Source organism: Diplotaxodon limnothrissa, linkage group LG17, assembly GCF_057381915.1.
Source record: "Diplotaxodon limnothrissa isolate DT_005_m linkage group LG17, D_limnothrissa_male_GT1.1, whole genome shotgun sequence".
NCBI classification, from domain to species: domain Eukaryota; kingdom Metazoa; phylum Chordata; class Actinopteri; order Cichliformes; family Cichlidae; genus Diplotaxodon; species Diplotaxodon limnothrissa.
In genome coordinates, this window is record NC_140612.1 from 24,486,135 (window position 1) to 24,509,380 (window position 23,246).

A 23,246-nucleotide genomic window follows, 5' to 3' on the forward strand; every position below is an offset into this window, starting at 1 on the left:
TGGTTTACAAAAAAAAAGGATTAAAAAGAAGTCTTAACAGTTGACCTTTAACTAAACCAAACTTTTCTTTAATTAATATCATAATAAAAAAAAATAAAGCTCTAGACAGTCAGTGAATTTCAGTGTTACTATCTTAGCTGAACAGCAGCTCTGAACAGAGTAACACTAATATCACAAAACGTCACCCAGTCCATTAAAATGCAAATGATGTGTAAAAATCTGTGACATATATGAGCTGAACTTTGATCTCTGATGTGAGGTTTGATCCCCGATCCCCCGCTAAGCCCGAATATGGATGTTATGTTTGAAATCTTCATTTTTAAGTACAGAGACGTAGTGAATACACAAGACTGGAAGTAAACATAAATTCTCTCTTGTATAAGGGCTAAAGTAGTAAAATGAACTTGTGTAAGTAAAACTGTTAATGGGGAATGAAAACGAACACAGCAAATCACAGAAAACACAAAAAACAAGATTCGCTTGTTTTAACCAACAAACAAGATGATTTAAAGACATTCGATATACAAAATAAACTAAATGAGGCGGTTTTGTGAACTTTGTGGCATCGGATAAATTACTATGTTTCACTGTGACACTTAATATCCACAAAATGTGTTTTAATGCCCACATTCAGTCCAAACCTGAACCCACTTCCTTTCTCTTCCTACCACAGCTATTATCCCCTCTCTCCGGCTCTTCTTTCCACATTTCCTTTCATAGCTCCAAGATTCTCTTCCACAAACTTCAAATCCATACAACACCGCCCATTTCCTCTCACTCCTCCTTTTTTTTTGTTGACTGCTGTGAGGGTGTGTGTGTAGTAGTAGTAGTGGTGGTGGTGGTGGCGCTGCAGGGGTGGAGGGTGTCAGACAATCTGCTCTTGTTTCCTGGGGGTCTGTCGCCAAGAGGAGTCAGCACAGGGGGATAAAGAGAACGCGCTGGAAAGCACATTTCTGCACTGCCTCCTCTTACAATGCCCTGCCATTCCCATCTGTTACACACACACACACACGTGCACATGAACTGGTGTGTACGTGCGTGTGTTGATGTGCATATGAATGACATGTGTCAGAGTGCAAAGCCATGGCATTGGGCGCAGCACGTTTCTTCAGAGAGGAGGGTTAAAGACGATTGTGAGGGAGCCGACCACCATATGGCAGAATAATTAGTATTAGACCCCGATCCTAAGAAATGCCCCCTCCTCTGCTGTACACACACATTCACACACATTCAGCTGAGCATTCTGGGAGTGGTGCCCTGCTGAGGTGTGTGGTGGGAGAAATGCCTTCACATCAGAGGCTGGGCTCTGAAAGGAGCGGTAGGTCTCCCAGCACCAGGCTTTTCACTCCAGGAGACCACCAGAAGGGCGGCGCTGTGGGTACGTCCTCGCTAGAGAGGATAGATTTGGAGTTAAGCAAACACAACTACACACACAGCTAACGTCAAGCTTGATGGCTGCTAGCTTTTGCTACTGAGCAGGCCTGTGGAGATAAAGGAGTCAGCAGTGAAAGGTCCAGATGTTTCATTAATAACCCCTCACCCTGAAGCATTTGGCTCTTTGGGGCAGTGGAAGCGTGTGTGTTCTGGACCTTTCCGTGAGAAGAAGGACGCTGCTGTGTGAACTTGGAGCTCCGGTAATAGGGAGGGCAGAAGTCTTTAGGACGAGCCTTCATATGAGACAGGAAGCGTGGACACAGAGAGGTGCAGAAAGCTGGACGACCGTGGGCCTGCAGGAGGAAACAAAAAAAAAAAAAAAAAAAACATTTGAAATGCTCTTATTCTTAAAATAAATGTAAAAACAGAATAAATAAAGTGAAAAATCAACTCTATCTGTAAGTGAATTTTGAAGATTAGGTAAATGGAGAACCAACAAATAAAAAATAAAGCAAAAAGATACAACAACAATGTAAAATAACTGTAATTTTTTAAAGTATATTGAATGATGTAAATACATCCTATTGAATAAAAATAATAAAAGTAATAAAATATAATAAAAAATAAAAATAAACTAAAAAAATGACACGTAAACAACATAAATACTAAAAAAGAGGGGAAAATGCTTACAACATTAAGCACTCAACACAATAAAAAGCACATTACAGATCATTAAAAAATGACTAAAACAAAAAATGTTATATTATTTGATCAAATTAAAATCAAATCAAATTAACTAAATAAAGGCGGCTATTTAAAAGCACATAGTAACTACATAACAAATTAAAAAACTACTTAAACTTATTTGGAAAATAAAAAAATATACTAATTCAAATAAAATGAACTAATATCTAAACATTGTGTAAAAGCATAAATAACATGATTAAAAAATAATTTTGAGGAAATAATAAATAAAATTAAAAGATTAAAAAAGAAAAGAAAATAGACAAAAAATTGATTACATTTCAAAAATATTAAACATAACTTTAAAAGAAAATACCCATCATATTTAAATATATAACCTCATTGAAAAACATAAATGATTATATTTATTAAAAACATATATTTGTATATTAATAATCTAATAAGGTACCAATTTATAAAAAGGTTGAAAACATATGCACAAAAATTCTGATTTAATAAATAAAATAATATTTTCCTTCAACTTTATTTGGTACAACAACTGTTATTTGTCACTAAACTAGCAGCAAATGTATCAGTATACAAACTTTAAGCTGTTACAAAATAAAAGCCTGAAAGAGAAAACCTGCTGTAGGGTGTGCTGTATATGGAGATGGGGAGATTCAAATGATGCATGGTACCACCACTGCCCCCTTGTGTTGACAAAACAGATCAGCACACAAAGCAACTCCTGCTTCCTCCTCTTTACCCAGCTCCTTCATGACAAGAGGAGGCAGAAAATTATGGCGAGGGTGATAAAACTCTAGAGTAAACTGTTAGGGAGACACAGGAGATAAAAGCCGGTCAATATTGAAGGAGGGACGGCATGCCAACCACAGAAATCCAAGCCCAGCATACAGCCTTGGTGCCAGTGAGTCATTCAGTCGCTCTCCGGCCCTCAGAGAGCAAACAGTCGTAATAAATGGCCCGTGGATGCAGGGTTTTTATTTGACTTGGATTTCAGCTCCTTCTGCAACAAAGTGCAGCTCCTTACTCTTTTATTATAGAATAAAAATAGTAAATGTACAGATCCAACATCTGTCTGAAAACAATAGCTCACACAGAAAGAGAAAGAGGGTGAAAGGTGGGGGCACTGTCTGTGACTCACACAGGGAGGATCAGCTTTTTAAATCCCTTTCTCTCAGATGCACAGGCTTTAAAGATTTACATTCTTGTGATGTAAAGAAGGCGAAGTGAGGTAGAAATGCCAGGACAAGAGGTGGCGATGGGGGCTGCTCTCCTCCACACTGCTTTTCCACCCTTTTGGCCTCCTTAATACCTGAAACTCAGGCCCTCAAAAGGCTGCGGAGGGCTTTCTTTGTAGGGCTGGTGTCATCAGGCTTGTGGCCTTCTGTGGGACAGGTCGGGGCATGAATATCAATGTAAGTCTACACCACTGCAGTCCACTCAAAAACTATATTAATGCAGCCAAATCTTCAAAAACACTTCTATTTAAATCCTACCTCATCACACCAATGCAGGAAGTCTAAATACTCAGTCCTCTACTTCATTAGTTATCTATGGACTGAATTTATATGATGGACTAAGGTCTTTCTACAACTTCCTGATGTCTTATCCTTATAATGACACCCACTGGTTTGTTGACATTTTCACCAAGGTAAATGTGTTAATGGAGTGCTACGTTATGTGATAATGCTAACTATCATTACTGGTTAGTCACACAGCAGGTAGGTTTCACTGTGGGTCAGCTGAATGAACTTGAATGATAGGATGAGCATCTGTAAAACATGGTGGAGTCTCAGTCATGGTTTGGGGCAGCATTAACCCAGAATCACATCAAGGATCCATCCAACGCATCTGGAAAAAAACATCCTAATGGCAAAAGCTTCATTATTCAGCATGACAGTGAGCCAAAACACACGGTATGCAGTAAAGGCATACCTGGATAGAAGAATTGGAGCAGTATCAGGCATGGATTGGCCTCCCCAGAGCCTCAACCTCAATGTTATTGAAGCAGTGTGAGATCATCTAAAGCATAGGTGTCAAACTCTGGCCTAATTACATTTGGCCCGCGAAGCCATACCAAATTACTATTAGAGCTGGCCTACTGGTATTATACAGCTAATATATATATTGTTTAGTATTAAGCTTTGCTTGTTCCATATTCAGTTTTCCAGCAAAACTTATTTGAGTCCATAAGAAGAGATTCATTCTTAAATCTGGAGGAAGATTTTTTTTCAATAAATATTAATGTTAGCCCACCATCTTTCTCATTGTCCACAGCTCTGTTGGGGCTGTGGACAATGAGAAACAACATTGGAACAAATGTTAGCGACTTTGTTCCAGTTTTGAATTTTGGCCCACTGTGCATTTGAGTTTGACACCCCTGATCTAAAGGCACCCAACATCCAGAGCTCTGAGTGTCCTTTAAGAAGCTTGAGAACTATTCCTGAGGACTACCTAAAGAAATTCCAAGAAAACTGCCTAAGTTAGTTCAGGCTGTGTTGAAAAATAAAGGTGGTCATACCAAATATTGACTTTCAAGCTTGTTAGAATAGTTCAACTCTGCACCTGTTTCCCATTTTCCAAAATATAAAGAAATGAATAATGACTCAAGACTTGTGGACAGCATTATATGATTTATGGTATTTAATATTTGGCTTATAGGTTCCCTGTCCCATGTCACAGAGGAAGGCATTTCCAGCAGTGACAGTAGGTAGGACTGTAGTTTTTGCAGATGCCCATAACACTTGTGTGGGCTCCATCAGGGGCCCTACAGGCCCCCAGGAAACAGGCTAACCTCCTGGCGTCAGGCAACCCACACGCTGTCCTCACACAGCCAGAGCTGGCTAATGTCATTACGGGCCTGTTTGCGGTCAACAGCTACATGATTGAGATGTACAAGTAGCGCTTCTAGATGAATGTAGGAAGTCTATTAGTTAGTCAGAGTCCCAGATGGCCTGCAGAGGACAGCCTTGCGTGTGCTCCTTCACCCCCCCCACCACCACCACCTCTAAACACACACACGCACACACACATATGTACACAGCATACAAGCATACATAAGCAGTTGTGCAGACACACATCCATGCACACACTTAATTATGCTGCCTCTGAGTGAACCCTCTGACAGGCGGACGACTACGAGCAAAGACAGAAGTGTGTCTATGTCCCAGCGTCTGCAGGAACAGAGAATTCTTCACAGAGCTGAAGCACAAGAAAGCCAGGCTTAGGCCCTAACAAGGTTAAACCCCTGAAAAAGAGTGACTTTTTAAATCATGGAGATTTGTGTTTCTGCGGGGTGTAATTAGCTTTGCTGTGGGGGAGGAGGGGAGAGGGTCGGGACTCTGGCAAGGGGGCCGGCGAGAGGCAAAGTGAGGGACGACGACAGTGGGGCACATTGTGGAGTCCGGCGGATTCTGGGGAGTAAATCTGATTATCAGCTCGTGTCAGAAGCCAGACTCAGATGCAGCTTAGCATTCAGAGCAACTTTCTACTTTCGATGGTGAGACAATGACCCTGATTTACGGGCCCACGCAGCCCCAGAGGGTCCGGCAGCTTTTACCCCGAAAACGCACAGATCCCAAAACAACTCAGCACAGCAAGGATGTGACGATACTGCCGCACAGTTTGTGCTCAGAGTCCTCTAAGGCCCTTGAAGTTCACGTATAACTGAACAAAAGTTTTGGAACCATTTTTTACATCAGGGATTTATTAATTGGTTTTTCCTTCCTCTGATGTACAGTCACCAAAATGACTTAACACAGAGTAATTATTGATGAACGGTGATATGAACATTAATAGTAGTAGTATTTCCTCATAACCTTCTTTTATCTGTCTATGTTTACAACCTTTAATATTACAATAATGGACTTTACAGAGTTTGGGGAAAAATTTATTAACAGCATGTGCCTCAAAGTTTAGTAAATGACTCCATTAATACTTCCTTTATGGCCATGTGCTGACACAACTCCGACATTTTGGTGAAATTGTTTGGAAGCAGGTGTTGTTGAACTAATAAAGTTTCAGATGAACTAAATATGGTAAATTCTTTCTAACAATATTGCTCCTAAACTAAAAAACAAACAAACATACCACATTTTTATGTAAAAACCCTGTTATATATGAGTGCTCTGCCTCCATGTTTGGGCACCTGTGCAGCCCGACCTGCATCTCGTATCCTGGGTGAGAGTAGAGGAGCATCAATGTCTGGGTCAACAGCCTCTCTGTCTCTCTGCTTAGCTACCCTTGTTGTAAAAGTTGTCCCCCTGTATGACAGCGGGCAGTTGTTACCATCACAATGCCCTCATGATTTATTAGATATAACCAGAGCGGGCGCAGGAGATTGGAGAATGGCAGTGGGTGATGCCAGGCCTGATGAACTCTGTGAATGCAGAAGCGGTGAAAGCGGTTGAGGATGTAAATGAGGCTGTAAGGACCAGCGGGCCCCTTTGTCCGACGACTTTACTTGTTTGTTTAACCAGAGGCCGAGACAGGAAGCCAGCCCACACAACTGTGCTGTCCCCATGGCAACTCCACTGTTAATTGCGGCACATCCACTCCCGGACGCTTTTCAGCAGAGGGGAGAGGTGGGGAATCGTGAGTGTTGAAGAGAAAGAAGATGAAGAAGAAGAAGAATATGTGTGTGTGTGTGTGTTTTATGTTGCTTGTTAGAGGAAAAGCAAGGGTTCAAATTATAAAAAGCTTTCAGGAATTTGAAAAAAATTTAAATTGCCCTGTTCTCTGAGTGAAAACAGAGCTAAAACTTTAACATTTATTTGCTGATTTCATCCTTAAATGGATGATCCTCCATGCTCCATGTCGAATACCCCTTATGTCAGAGGCATACTCATTAACGGCCTTTGGTATCTGGACCAAAGTATAGATTCTGGATCCTGTACATTAACTTGCAATATATTTTTGTCGCTGAACAACACTTTTCATCTGATCTGTCTCAGATGTCACGATTCGTGTCTTTGTACAAACATTGAATACTGAACCATGACTTGGTTTGAGTGAGCCATCACTTTGGTGCTGACAGTTGGTTGCAAGCAGACATTGCTGACTCTGGTTGCCAAGAACCCTTCTAAATCTATTCACTACCTTTGCTTTGAAGTTAAGAAATCTTGAGTCCTAGCATCTATTTCACTGGAAGTTCCTGAATGTCACTGATTTTCTGAGGACTCTGGCTGCCACCTCACCACCGTCTGGACGCCCCATTAGGCAGAGAAAAGCCATGGTGCATCACGATGGTGCATCCCTGCGTTGCCTGAGCAAAATACGTGATGCAGACATGAAATATACTTCCTGTTATGCTATGACACATTAGATTCTGCTGTGAGCCATGGCAAAACCTACCCTTTTAACATTTTCTACGACTCCAACGACTTATCTTATATCTTTTAGGGCACCTGTAGTTAATTTGTTCTGGTCCGAATCAGTTGATGAGTTTGGATTCTTTTCACACAGAGAAAAATCCAAGTGAACCAAAATGTATCAGCACAAACCACGTCACAATGTTTAATCCGCTCAGATGTGTAATAACAGAGGATAAAAAACAGAAAGAAGATGCTGTGTTCTGAACTGTTGGAGAATGGAGACTTTATGTTCGTTTCATGGCTAGTTGCTAGCCTGTACAGACTTTTGTGCATCCATTGTTCCATACAAAGCATACAGGAAGTTTCTTAGCTCAAACTTGTAATGTACACCTGGTACTATGATCATATCGGCGTCAGATCATGTTGAAAACAAGTGCGATTACTGTGTTCACATCTGCATAAACGAACTGCTCCAAGGAGGGGAAATGAAGTTTGATTTAAATGGATTAAACAATTCAGGGGTTGAAACACCCTTAATCTAGTCTCACAAGAGCGCACTTATAAACAGGAGGTATTCATGATTTTATGGCAAGTTTGGAAAGCTAGAAGGATCACTTGTACAATCTCACAAAAACAACAGGTAAGAATACCAAAATCTGTTCAGGTTCTTTGTGGCTACGAAGTGTAAAATTGGGCACTCACAGTGTAGTGGCAGACTCCTCTGTCCCACAGGATAGCCTTGCTGACAAAAGAGACATAAATGGGTCTCTGCAAGAAAAAGAAAATAAGTCACATTTAACAGTATTGATTGCAGAAAGACGGCTTATTTAAGTACAGATCTATCAGATTGAGATTGATCAGTTGAAAGAGTTGAAATGATTTTAACTCCACAGGCCTTGGGACTGAGAACAATGACTGAAGCATTTGAAAACACATAATGCCACACAGGGAGTGGGCTCTCTGGAGATATTTAAACCCCCTCTGTCTTGATTATTGAGCTGCTGTGAAACACCTCCAGGAAAAGCTGAGGACTCTGTGATGAAGTCTTCTCTCCCACACAACCAGCTTTCCAACATCTGCTCAGTGTACAGAACGTCTGCTCCTCATTTCTTCGAACATAAAGCTTCCTTGGGACAGTACGGTGGTCCTGTGGTCCCGATGTGTCGGTTTGACCCATGGAGCAAGAGGCACTGTGTTAACTCATCAATCACCCGGAGACACAACACCAGCCAATTCCCAGCAGCTCATCCATCTCTCTTTGCAGCTCCTGGCAGCTCCCAGAAGCACTGAGTCAGCTCCAGAGTTGATCCACTGCAGGGAGCAGGAGAGCAGACCCTCCCAGGATTCACCCTTCATTCATGGGCTGTAACCCCAGACCAGAGTAGGTGACATGGGGCAAGAGTGGCACACGGAGGAGGAAGACAATGGAGGTTGATGCGTGCTTCCATTTCCTCTGCTGCGGAGCTCTCAAACAGCTTCAGTGCCACCATGAGAGGCTAGAGGGCAGCGTCAGGTCTGGCCCATTTTACCTCCTTTGTCTACCTACCTGTTGTATGCAACAAAGCACATTATGTATGATTACACACATTATGCCAGAAATACCTCACGAGCTCTTCGTCCTTAATAGACGCCTTAATTGCTGCCAAATAATGAACGGACGGGGAAAAACAACCGTTTTTTTCAGTAAATCATGGCACTTGTGGCCCAGTGACCTCATTGTCGCTAATTATGTTGAATGTGAAATCAAGTACATCATTTTCAGACAGCAGAGGATGGAGTGGCTGGGGGCTGGGGTGGCCTGTGATTAAAATGTAGAGAAATCAAATGAGCCGAAAGAGAAAACTGGGCAAAACAAAAAAGAGGCTGCAGTCACATAGCAGAAAAAAACATCGTGTTCAGTTTTTATTATTCAATAAATGCAACTAGAAAAAGATTTTAATTTCGGAATTGTTAGTTTTTAAAAAAATATGCGTCTCATTATGGATTTAACATTTTTTGGCAACGCTATGTCTGGATATGAACAGTGCTTGGAGGGTTTGTGATATAAGCCTAACTACAAAGCTGTGGTTAGACTAATGAACACATGAGAATAGGGAAAATGCAGTAAGAGGGTTAATTTGTTGAGAGTCCCCAGCAGGAAGAGACAAATGCTATCAGATGACACCTCTGAGATGAAGCCATCCACAACATGGGGTTAGTCATTAATATGTTGCTGTGTGGTTTGGATTAACCACTGTGAAAAAGTCCTGATCCTAAGCTCGGCCTGAGAGTGTCATTTAAAGGGTATGTGAGAGGTGGAATAATTTGCAGACACAAATGATTATACGGAAGTAAAACTTGACACAGAGAGTAACACTCACCAAAACTAAACAGGAAGAGAGACACAACTGAACAGGAACAAGAAAGACATAAAGACCTGCACAAAGACGAGGCTGAAGGAACAGAATGGGAATGCTAAAGGGAACCAATAAACCTAGAGTCACCTTTAACTAAACTAAGATCTAGAGAAAATAAGGAAACATTACAAAGCACCAGAAAATAACAAAACTCGCGAGCACAAGGAAATGCAAAATAACCCTATAACAGAAACTATGAAATGATAGAGAACATGAACTTCAGCACTTCTCAAAATCCAAAAGGAAACAATGAACTAACAGAGAACACAAAATGAAAGGTGATTCTTCTCTGAAGCCCATGTCCCTTGAAAGGCTCATTAAATCCTGCTATCCTGGTATATAAATGAGCTGTTAGTTAAATGTGCATTTGTCACATAAAGAAAACTTAATGTAAATTATAAATGTCAAAATAATGATCATAGTAAAGTTGACTATTAGGCTTTTCCTCATGATCATATACTGTTTCAGTGTTCAGTCCAAATATTGGAAAACCAATCCTAGCAAGAGAGGAGCGGAGGCGCTGCACCAAACCCTCAGCAAGATAAAGAAGCTTCTTTTTTTAACTGTGAGTCATGTAAAGCTGCTCTAGCCAACAATAAAAATATGGATATCTCATTTAAGGATAACCCCTCACTCTGATATCATAATTAATGTTTTCTGCTGCCAGGTAAAAAAATCAAGCCTGGCCAAGAAAGGCAAATGTCATCAGATTACTGTTGCAAGTCTGAGGTAAAGACTACTTTACAAATTTACAGATAAAAGTTATGAATTTACATTTACTCAGCATTTTATCTTATAGCTCCATAAATCACTTTTTTTAACATCTCTGACGTGTGTTTTCCTGAAAGGTTTAAAAATTTCTGGAAATCACTTCCCAAACTCATCGATGAAAACATTTAGTCTTCATGTTATTCATTCCAAACAAAGAAGCAAACTCGTGACAAAAGAAAAAAAAGAAAGCCAGTGGTCTATTAGCTCAAACAGAATTTCATTACTCGCGGTCCTCGCTCTGCCTTTGATGTCACCGTTTGACCCATCATCACATAATCCCAACAGAGGGTTTGTCTAAAGTGATTGCTGCTCCTCTTTTCCTTGTTCAGTTCAGATGATGAGATTAGGGAGATTCCTGGCAGATGGGATTTCCACTGTGCGTGTGTCGACGCTCCACCTCACGGCACTTCCTGTCAGAACTGCTGAGCGTAGGGTGGCGTGGGCTGGCAAGTGGACAGGAAGTGTTGTGCTGTCGGTCTGAGCCAGCAGGGGGAAATATGGTCAAATATGGTTTGTCTTATCAATAATGAGTAGGTGGAAGCGGTTAGATCAAATTACCAATTTAGAACTAATCACCAAAGTGGTGGCTGGTATTTGCTTTATCCCCTCTCCCACTCTGCTTTGTCCTCTCTCTGGTGGTTCCTGTCGCCATCTGTCTGTCTTTCTCAGGGGAGCTCTTCCTTTTCTCCCCAGCACCACACTGGATGTTTTATTAACTCTGTTTTACCTGATTACACCCCGTCTGCGAGTCATTGTGCATTAATAGGCATTTAATCAGCATTTAATTAAGGGAGCAGGAATCGAACAGTGAGCTGGGCGCTCGTGAGGTCAGCACCAAGGACACAAATTACCCAGAACAATGCAGGTAGCTTACGGAAGTAAACAAGCTGCCATTAGGGTGGTGGTACATGTGCAAACCTTAGAATAAAAATCAGACTAAAGGTTTCTGGCACAATTTCTAGTAATATATTGGAAGTGTTGAAGGGTATTTTTCATGACAATCGTTTTTTTTACAAATGCAGAAATACTTTATGGTGTCAAGCTTTCAGTTTGGTATCAGTCTTTTCTTTTTCACACAGATTGCTAAAGCATGACTGGTCAATAACTTGAAGGCTACAAGTGGATGTCCAGATGAACAGAATCCACCTTTTGGCAGAAAGCTTCCAGTACAAAAAGTCTTGTCATATACAGATTCTGTATATTCATATTGAGTAATAGGAAAAAGAAAGTAGGCTTTAGGGATCAGGGCATGATAAAAAAAAAAAATCTGGTCCTCAGCAGGCCTTATAATTAATTAAATACACCCTCAAATGAGTATAAATCTAAGTATACCCTAACTGCTTCCACTGGAATAATCTGATCTGAATAACTGATCATCAGCAAGTGTGAGCACCTCACATTTTGGCAGTTTTCCGGTGTGCGTTAACACAATATCAAGGAGACATCAGCAATGCTCTTAGGGAACTGTTGCTGCCCATTATGAATAATTGGGAAAGGTTATAAAGTCATTTAAAAACAATCTGAAGTCCATCATTCTTCAATGAAAAAGATTATTCACAAGTGGAAAACAGTTTCCAATCTATTCAGGAAATTCACCCCAGGCTTAGAGCCTGAGTAACGCTGAGCACTGAGACAAAAGAGCTGCACAGTCCCTAAACTTAAAAAGCACACTCGAGGAACTCGACAAAGCAACACAACGGACGAGGCGATCCAGTCTAGAAGACAATCAAGTTAACGGCTGAGCTATCAATGCAAACAAAAGGCGAGAGTGACCACCTCAGCATGGCTTTGGCCAGGTTAGAGCCAGAGATAGAAAAGACGAGCAGCACACTGAAAGAGAAAGAGCCCGGGGTCAGCTATAATGAGCTGTGAATGTGAGCATCTGACCAATCCTGTTTAATGGACTTCATCCCTGGAAAGGTTTCTGTCCTGCCCTGCACCGGTGTTTTCGTGTGTTCACTTAGGGTCTGGGTCAGGAGGCTGAGAGGACTCTGTGACCCTGAAATGAGCTCTCGAAGTCAGCGGAGACCCCTGCTGATAGGACAGACCTCCTTTTATACTTTAATCTGCCAGCACGAGGGATCAATATGGTGACTATTGGTGTCAGGATTGTGTGCAGGAGTAAGTGGTCGAGCCATTTTAGACGTATCACGGGGGGTTGGCGCACCATGACAAAAGCACAGCCCGCTGCCACCACTGGCCACAATGACCGGTGGGACACTGGCACACCAGCAGCTAACCTACTTAACATTCATTAGTGTCAGAGAGGTGGACAGATGTGCCGGGTGTTACGGATCTTCCCTCTCATGTTCTCGCCATGGGGCTCATTCAGCAGCATTTGACGTGTCTTTCATTTGGGATTTCAGAGTTGTGGGCGGTGGCGGCAGTAGGCCACTACTGCTGGGTGGGCATGCATGGACTCACCCCATTGGAGCCACCAGCCGGCCAGGTGCTCGTGCAGACAGGATGCCTGGGCAGAACCAGTGGCCTCAGTGGATGCTTGAAATCCCGATTTCTGGAAGGTCTAATTTCCCAGCGAGCCTCCGAAACTTCTCTTCTCTCCACAGCAGACATGTCCAGGGAACTCTAGGCTTTCAGTTTACTCATTTTCTCTTTAAAAGGAGCCTGAAAACGTCTCCACTCGCCCAGAAGGTGTTTTATGCGTTTACACTTTGCAGTCAGAGCCTCTCTCTGTGGGAGGCTGAAAAAATGCAGCCTATTCAAATAGCTTATGGCTGTTAATAATTACCATCCAGCTAAACTAGTGCAACTCTCTCAGGCATGCTTCCTTGGTGAACACAATAACAGAGACACTGGGCACAAAGAGGCTATCTCCCTTCTCAGCTCACTACAAATTTTCAGGCAAATAATGTGACACAAAAACAGGCCTACAATAAACCAAAGCTTTCAATTAGGAAGTGAACAGCACTATAGCTGCACACACTGACAGAGGCCAGAGCAGAAACCAGGACCAGCTGGACAGAGAGGCAGCTTTTCAGTCCGACTCCAGACACAACACGGATCAGGTTCTGGGCTGCTACAAAGCAGCATAAATCTCCTGGCCTTAATTGCATTACAGGGCATATAGTGGAAAGCACTGTGGAAACAATGGACCCTATCAATTCCACAAATAAGAGTTCACCAGTGTGTGTGTGTGTGTGTGTGTTTGTAAGCCCGGAACAGCCTTCTATCTGTATTTGCAATCAAAGCTCATTATGTAGAGTGCGTCTTGTGCTTCGGGCTTTTCATCTTCAGGTTTGTTGTGCAGGAAAATCCTAGTAAACAATTTCTTGGTGTAATATTAACAAGGGGAGGTGGCCAAGGGAGAAGTAGTGAGTGTTTTCCATGGTGACCGGACCAAACATTTACAATAGTGACACCATCAGCCACCTCTGCACAACCAGTTTCTGCTGAAATAAAATAAATAAGTACGTAAAAAGAACAGCTTTTGCACCTGTTTTAGTTCCTCATTTTGTGACATTTGTTCTTTCATTCAGGGACTAAAATGAGTGCTTTATTTAAATGCTTTCAGAATAAGGATTTTGCTGTAACATAGTCTGAGCACAACTTGTAACATGAGCTAAAGCTTCTTGAGACCGTCTGAGATCAAGACCTCTCCTTTACATTTCCCTTCATAAAGCAACGCCTCCCTGAGATCCCTCTCTGTTCAGCCCTGTGGGGAACCTGCAGTGCACTTTGGGTAATCCACATCCCACAATACCAGCTGCTAAGACACTGTAATAAAATTACTCGTGTCAGAGGAAGCTGTAAGTATTTTTGTGGAATGTGTGGCTTTTCTACTAAAAGAAACTGCACATAAAACTGGTATTCTCGTGATCTGCTGTTTCATCTCTTTTCTCTCCTACAGACTTTATACAAGATGTTTTTATGTATAATTCAATGGTGAATATGATAATCAGTTATGTAAAACTACTTGTCCACTACTGAAAATGTAAATATTCTTCCATTCATCATTCTGGCCCACTTGAAAATTCTTTGCAGTATTGTTTGAATTCAGCCACATTAGAGGGTTTTCAAACATGAACGGCCTGTTTGAGGTCATGCCAAAAGATCTTGATCTGACTTAAGTCCATTCCTTGACTAGGCCACTCCAAAACCTTTGGGTTTTTTGAGACATTCACCAGTGGACTTGCTGGTGTTTTTCAGATCGTTGTTCTGGTAGATAACCAAAGCTTAATGGCATGAACTCATGGTTCACCTTAAGAATTTTCTTGTTGAGAGCAGAATTCATGGTTTCATCAATTACAGCAAGTCGTCCTAAAGCAGCAAAGCAAAAAGTTCAGCTTTTGTCTCATCAGTCCATAGACTATGTTTTTGGCAAAACTGGGACAAGCCTTTATGTTCCTTTTGCTTAGCAGTGGTTTTCGTCATGGATCGCATTTTGCAGAGTGTCTTTCTTATTGTTGAATCATGAACTCTGACCTTAGTTGAGGCAAGTGAGGCCTGAAGTTCTTTAGATGTTGTTCTGGGTTCTTTTGTGACCTCCTAGATGAGTTGTTGATGAGCTCTTGGAGTAATTTTGGTAGGCACTCCTACGAAAGTTTGCCACTGTTCCAATTTTTCTCCATTTGTGGATAAAGGCTCTCAGCGTGGTTCACTGGAGGCCCAAAGCCTTAGAAATGTCTTTATAAGCCTTTCAAGACTGATAGATGTCAATGACTTTGTTTTCCAGCTTTTGCTTGATCTGCCAATGATTTTCAGGATTCAGTAAGTGGTTTGTCTCTCTGGTGGCAACCATACAGTAGAAGGAAGCCTACTGACTTAATAAGTAAAGCATCTGACTGTCAAAAATGTATTCGTTTTCTGGTATCTGACAATTATACCAGATACCCCCCCCACCTCTCGGAGCTACTACAACCATATACACCTGCCCGTTCCCTTAGGTCCGCCAATCAGCAGCTCCTTAAGGTACCAAAAACTAAGTATAAATCTAAAGGTGATCGTGCTTTTGCTGTAGTTGCTCCAAAGTTGTGGAATGATCTACCCTTGCATGTTAGGCAGGCCTCTTCTCTCTCTGAATTTAAAAGTCTTCTTAAAACATATTTATTCGCTGAAGCCTTTGGCATTGATTAGAGGGGTTGACTCAATTTGTTTTGACATGTTTCAATTTATTTTAGTTTTTTAGTTATTTATTTTATCTTATCTCATTTTAATTTTCTTTACTTATGCTTTTAGCATGTACAGCACTTTGTGAACTCTGGTTTTATGTTAAAGTGCTTTATAAATAAAGGTGGTATGGTATGGTATGGTAATTAGGTGAAATATCTCACATTTTATCCAAATACTACTCTACTTCCCAGAGCTACATGGAGCTACTGTAGCTAATTATAAATGCCTGCCATGTGGTGTTTGTTAAGTATATCATACTGTAGGATTTTAGAGCTTTTGATTTGCTGAAACCAGCTGGTCCCGGTCCAAAATATATGCTCTGACAATGAAGCAAAAAACACTAAGCTGAAAAGAATAGTCATGTTTTCCACTAATAACATAAAAGTAATTTTTTTTTCTAGTATGCTAAATAAAACTTAAAAGAAACGTGGGACTCTTAGGCTTTTAGAAGTACACACTTGACTTAACTTGGATTTTGCAGGACTGCAAAGGCATACACACACTCACACAAATAAACACATACATCAGCACACAAAGGCTGACAAAGACTCTCACAAAACACATAAAAATACCATTACAAGGGGCTTTCATGCTGTTCTAAGGAAAGCAGCCCTGCCCACTGCGTGCTGCCCTTTGTGGGCTGTGGGACCCAGAATCAAAGAGCGGTGACCTGCACAGGCTGTGGCCCGCAGGCCTGCAGGGAGTCCTGCACTGACTCCAAACCCTGGTTGCCACACCATGCTGAGATCCTCCTCTCCTCTCCCTCCCCCCTGGTTGGCTCCGTTATTTCCTCATCTCATCAATCTGTCAGCTAAGCCCTTTGACACCACAAAACAATATGGTCCCAGTATTTTTTAGTGTGTGCCCTCTCTTTCAATATGGTCCCAGTATTTCAAGATTAGTCAGCTCACCCACGAGGTCTGCTCCCCAGTGCCTCAGGATCCAGGGTGAGTCAGCATGACGGCCTGAAAAGCAGTTTGAATTTTCCAATTTTTCCTGCAAAACCAACACATTTGCAAGTTCCAAACAGATCATGGGCTCTGTCCTAACATGGAATGCATACATTTTATAGCCTTGTTTAAGCTGGCTCATGTTTGCGTTCTGAACACGGGTGTGTTTGAGGCTTTGTGCAGATATGGCACCCCTGCAAACTGATTTATGCAAATATAATTCGATTCACATAAGAAAAACTGCAATTGCAGAAAGATAAACTAAAACATAACGAGACATGTAGTGATCAAGCAGCTGGCAACAGTGGGGAGGAAGAAACCTCCAGCAGCACCAGGGAGGGTGGGCATCTGCCTCAACCAGGCGAGGTTAAACCAAAAACAGTAATAAGAGTAACCAGAAATCAGGACGGGGGAGAGGACAGACAGGAAGAAGCACAGAACCACAGAAAAAAGGTTCACATTTTTTGCACGTAAAAGATTTTAGTTGCACTTTCTTAAAAAACTTAAACAACAGCTTAAGTTTTAAACGTTCATCGTACGGGTGGGTTTAGGGATTTGACTGCTAGAAAGTTCAACTGAGTTGGTCCCAGAAATGCTAATTAGTTAAACAAATTATTAACATTTTATTAATGTACAACAGCAGTTAAATGTTCCCTCTCATAGCACCAGCATTTCCAGCTCGAGTATGTTTCCCCAGATTTCAGTAAGATTCTAGTTTTAAGCTCCCTTTTCTGACTTTGTGTTTTTGCTTTTGGGATATCTGCCTTCAGCCAAATAAACAGCCTGTTTTCCATTACCTCTACCTGCCTTTGCATCCTAGATGTGGGTCCCCAGGCTCAGCTCATAACAATCAGAGCCTATAACTACAACAACAGTACAGCACAACAAATTATATTTGAAAATTATGAAAAAAAATAAGAAAAAGACAAGAGACAAGACAAAGTAAATTACATTAAGAGACAGTTAAGTAGATAAAACTAAGAAGTAATAAGCGAGACTTCTTTTCTGGCTACTCCCTTTAGGGGTCGCCACAGCAAATCAACTTCTTCCATCTCACTCTATTCCTGGCATCCTCCTCTGTCACACCAACCCTCTGCATCGCCTTCATCACTACATCCATTAACCTCCCCTGTGGTCTTCCGCTTTTCCTCCTGCCTGGCAGCTCGATTTTCATCCACCATCCCTGCTCTTTCACACATCCAAACCATCTCATCTTTCCTTTTCTAACTTTATCTTCAAATCAATAAGCCAAAACAATCAAAAAGAATAAAACTAAACATTAGTTTGCTCAGGAGGTAGCCTCTGATGCATCCATCAGGGTATGAATGTGTGCGAATGCGGGTTAGTAAGCACTTAAAAGCATTGAAGTATACAAGAATCAGTTAATTTACCAAATGAAAAATATGGTAAGTAATGGGCTCCAGTTCCAGGGAGCTCCTAAAATACATTCAGTGAAGAGAGGTTTCACATTTACATTTAAAACTTCTTGATCAGGGGAAGCTCAAACAAACTTCCCTGATCTCTGCTTTCTACAAACTTTATTTCTAAAAGTCTAAAGCATGAATCTGATGAGGAAAATATACAGTGGAAGACTTATTGGTCACCTGTGCATGTGGCTAACACTTCTATGAAATAAGAGAGCCCAGTTTTGAGATCACGCCTGCTGGACTATACTCACTCGAGAACAGACCATTCAGTTTATTTTCAAGTAAGGATGAAAGGACGACTCCAAACTATGCATGTCGCCTATTCACTGGTGATGCTTTTTAAAGGAAAAAGGAAAAAAAAGACAGCAGAAAGAGTTGGAAAAGGGTGGAGGGGTGGAGCGCTGCATACATTTTACATACACAAGGCAGCAGACAAAGTGATTGTTGCGTCCCTGAAACTTTTTTTTCGCCCCTTCAGAAAACACTTTCCCTGCTGAATAGGCACCTATTAGTGACTCCATTATGGGCACAGGGCTCTTGAATGGCTCCTCACTGTGTGTCTTTATCATAGTCAGGCTGTGAATACAGCTGGCCCCCTCCTCCTGCGGCCCAACCAAGCTCCTTACAGCCTGTATTGATAGGTGCTGCCGTGCTGGTGATGATGGGTGAGGCAGCCATTCTCGCCCCCGTTGTGAGCTCCAGGTGTGGTGGTTAAGCGTATTGTGCTGCAGACTTTTTTTCTTTACCACTTGCTCCAATAAAAAAAAGAGAGAAGAAAAAATGGATGCAATGTTTTACATGTATTAGCTGATCTCCATAATGCCATTCCACCGCCGGCCCCTCCCCTCCTACCGCTGCACCCCAAAACAAGTCAGGCCTCTGGCGAATCGCTGCACACCGCCTCAGAGCCCTGTATTGTTGCTGGATTATTGAGGAGTTAGCTGAAAGAAAGAGGCAGCAAGAGTGGGGTGTTTGTACTTTATCTCCAGGGGAGACAGGGGCTAAAGAAGGAGCTTCTTTAGAGGAGTGAGTTACTGCGGCAAAAAGCCCAAAAACACCTGCAGGAGACAAGCACAGGAAGGTCGAGGCAAGAAAAAATGCTTGCCTTCTTGCCTCCTCTCTGAGATACTGTAAACCAGCCCCCTCTGAATGGAGGCGCTTTCATTTATTGAGCCCTGTCACAACATTTTCACCTTGCTCGGTCTCTGCAAACGCCAACTTTGAAGTTATGTGTACGCATGTACTCGAAGGAGGGAGACGCCGAGAGTTAGCAGGACTTTATGATGAATATGGAAGCATTGTTCAGCCATGCTTACCTCCACAGGGAACCATCTGCTCCCTGTCAATGCATCACCTGCTCGTCTGAGCCGTCTCCAGGGCAACGAGGGGTGGGAGGGGGGATTAGGAGAGGTTATGGCTTTGATAGGAGGGGCCGTCGATGGGGACGAGGAGGAGGAGGTCACTGGTGAGGTGGGGGCCGATTGGAAAGAGGTTACTCGGCGAATGTCGTCCTCTGCTGGAGGTGAGTGTTAGAGCAGGGGGTTTACAGTACTGCACATGGACTGCAGAGACAAACCACGCTGAAACACTTGTTGAACGAATTATTTAAAAGACAAAAAAAGTCCTGGAGCATTTATGAAGCTGACAGAAAAGCTCAGGTCCATTAAAATGAGGAAAAAAGCAAAAGTTTATGTTTCTCAGTTTGCAGGCTTTTGCTCAGAGCAGCTCTGCATGATTTACAGCTCAAAATAATCCTTATTTATCAGTTCATCTTATGCTGAGCTGTGCTACAGCCCTCTTAGTGCACCCTCTCTGACCTCTTTTAGTTCCTTTCTTTTTATGTCAGCTTTCTTCTCATCACAAACAGAAGGTTTGAAGAGCAGGTGGGTGGGGCTTCTGTCATTATAGTTATAGCTGTGTAACCTCAGACAAACTGACATGAATTTGTGCAACAGAAGCGAACCTGTATTTATGCAAGTTAAATGTATCGAATTGGGGAAAAAGTTTTTATACACATATCGTCAGGATTCGTCTGAAAATGAAAAACAAGCTAAGTGACGCTGTGTGAGAGCAGCTGGGGCTGTAGGGTTCAACTTCTCTTATATATAAAGATAAGGAGATGTAATTGCAAATGTAGGACTTCGGTTCTCTAAAATAATGTGCAAATTTTAGTATCGATCTGATAGTTAAATACAGGGCCAGTATTGCAGACACCTATACTGATACTAGTATCAATGTGTATCGATAACCGCATCGGTATCAATACTATCGATATCACTCATCGATTTCAAGCTTATGGCTGGTTGCTTGTGGGCGTTCCAACATCAAGTTACCTAGGTAACCAACTAATATATTCACCCAACACGTCACGTTCTCCCTCCCAAAGGGTAACATATTACGCTATGTGACGAATCGTCATTATGTTACGCTTTCGGCCACCCAACACGTTCCTATGTTACGCGTTCAGAAACAGGAGAACCATTTGGACTGAATCTACACATGTACATTTATTTTACTTTCTCATCACGAGCTTTGAAAAATACTATCTAACACGATTAATGTTATGGTTAGGGTTAAGGTTAAGGTTAGGGCTCGAATACATGGCTGGAACGTGTGTTGCCGCTGGGAGCGTCATTCTATTGGATTCCATCCACAATCGCACGCGTATCACAGTTATCTTTTGCATTCCAATGGGATGCCTCAGGATGTGACAAATCGTCGGTATGTTACGCGTCGGGAATGAGAATGCTCTGCAACACTAGCTTTGCCAATAAATGGTATCCTGCACTCTCACTGGCAGTTACTTTAGTTGCAATCCTGGAAGGTAAGACAGTTTCATCTGCTCTCTGGTTGACACGTCGCTTCCACTGAGGATGCAGTGCAAGTTCTGAAAACATGTTACAGTAACTTGACTCAAGCTCTGGGTACTTCCCCTCCTCGTGCCATTGGCTGTTACTGCCAAGTATTCATATATTTCCAAAAAGACTGCCTTCAGGTATTTGATGTGAACGCACAGACTGAAAAGGGTTAAAAAGACTGAAACCGAGCATTTAGATCTAGATGAAGTCCGAGCATTTGGTTCACAGGGATTACTTGTACATATTCTGATGTCATTATTTGAAACTCAGTTAATCCGAGTACCTGTTCTACCAGTGCAACAATATAAATATATGATGAGAATTATGGAAAAGCTAAGTAGATACCATTTAATTCTTACTTTTATCGTACATTACGCTACATCACTTATTTTTTCTTTGAAAACAGAATAAATTTAGAGAAAAGTTAGTGAGATTTAGGTCAGTATGTTGGATGTCTTCAGAGCTCTTCAAGTCCCATAAAGTGAAGTTATCTCTAAAAGTCATAAATGGGCTACATAATGCATTAATTTCTGCAGCAGATAATTGCCGCTGATGACAGTTATTAATAATTTTTGTTAATTAAAAATGTCATTTTAGGATGTTTCAAGGTGAAACTGTAACTTGAATAGCTGAGCTCTTCATTGTAACGGTGACTGTGATATTCAGAGACAGCAAATAATATTTGGGTTTGCAAGTGCTTATCATTTTTATTCTTTCTTGGGGCACATGTAAAGTTGGTGGGCTGTCATGGTTTGGTTTATTTAGAGGACCGACGTGTTGATTGTTGGGGGGGAAAGCATAACTTTAAAAAGTACTGATTTGGTTAACAGAAAAACATTTCCTTTTATTTCATAAGTTTACATACATATTCTTAATATGAATAGCAAATTGTCAAATTAAAGTATCCTACATCTTGCATGATTCACATCCCACTTTCTGTTCATAAAAATCCCAGTATCAATCCACAGGAAATGTTCCATTTTAACTGATGGTTAAAGGTGCACTAGGCAGTACGGATTTAGAGTCTTGATAAAGAATATTTTGGAGTCTGAACAGCAGCCTCTTTTCCATTAAGGATTAAGGTTACAAAATCATTATCATCACAATGATCTATTAATATCAAGTGACACCAGGTCCCAAATAATCGCAAAGGTTACTGTATAGGTATTACTATTATTGGCGAAAATAAATAATTTCTGAATAATGTGGCAAATATTAGACATTTTTGCTTATAATCAACAAGTGTTTATGTTGTGATGTCTCTGAAAGAAGGCGCTCTGATACCTACATTTGTTGCTCGATTAAGTGTGGACACTTATACTTTATTTGATATGTGTAATGTAAACAACATCTTTTCACTTCCATCTCTTTAAAAAAATCATACCATACATCATACAGAGTGAGGAAATTACTTGTCATATGTGAGCCTGATTAGCAGCTGCAGAGTGACTTTCCCTTTGTGTGTGTTGATGCAGGTATTATGACAGGCTGCATGAATGCAGATCAATCACAGGTTTCTCATTTAAACCACTGTCACCCGCCAAGTACAGCACGCTGCTGGCTCTGCCCGTGACGGCTGGGTAAACACAGACCTGAGGGCACCTCGAAAGGCAAACACGTAAGAGCTGATGCCTGGCTGATGAACGTGTCAGCCAGCAGTACTTGGAAATGTTTGGGACGTCACATTTGGGACTGTAATATGAACCTTAGGTCAGATAGTGTTTTTATTACAGGAAACCTACGCCAAGGAAATCTAAAATCCCCTGACAGATATCTATTTACTCACTCCATTGTTCAGGATTCATTTAAACACTATGGATTTAGCGACATCTGATTACTCCAGGGGATTAAATTACATTATGAAAACATGCCTGTTGAGACTGAGAGAACATATGTACAGACCTGTTTGAACATGAAAAAATCCACTCTTACTGTAGCTCCTCACTGTTTCATTTAACTGTCTAGCAGCATGCACACATACATAAAAATATTTAAATATTACTCCTTTTCTAACTTAAATTTGAGGTTATGTCTGAGTACCTAGCATCATTTAGACTTACATCATTAATCAGGATTTTTAATGGCGATAAAGAGGGACTATGTATGTAAGTGTGATTGGTCTGTGAGTCTGATGAACCTTACTTAAAGTCTCTGTAGTTTGTCATTTTCAAGAATTTAAAGGAATTGTGAAAAACCTCTTATTTACTTCTCAGCTATATTGTTCAGCCTGCCTTTGCACAGGTGGAGACATAATATTATCATATTTTTACTAAAAGTCATCATAAAGCTTGTGCTTGCTTTGTTGATTTGTGATGGTCAT

At 41.4% G+C, this 23,246-nt stretch overlaps 1 protein-coding gene across 1 annotated transcript in view; it reads right to left on the reverse strand.

Moving 5' to 3' along the window:
• LOC146615047 (uncharacterized) overlaps positions 1-13,135 on the reverse strand; it is a 65,672-nt gene extending 52,537 nt beyond the window's left edge. Inside the window, exons 1-3 of the mRNA XM_085376552.1 lie at positions 12,986-13,135; positions 8,097-8,162; positions 1,541-1,727 (exon numbers count right to left, since the gene is read on the reverse strand). Coding sequence (XP_085232678.1) covers positions 1,541-1,727; positions 8,097-8,162; positions 12,986-13,135 — 403 coding nt within the window. The remainder of the gene's footprint in view (positions 1-1,540; positions 1,728-8,096; positions 8,163-12,985) is intronic.
• Between the last annotated feature and the right edge of the window lie 10,111 nt (positions 13,136-23,246).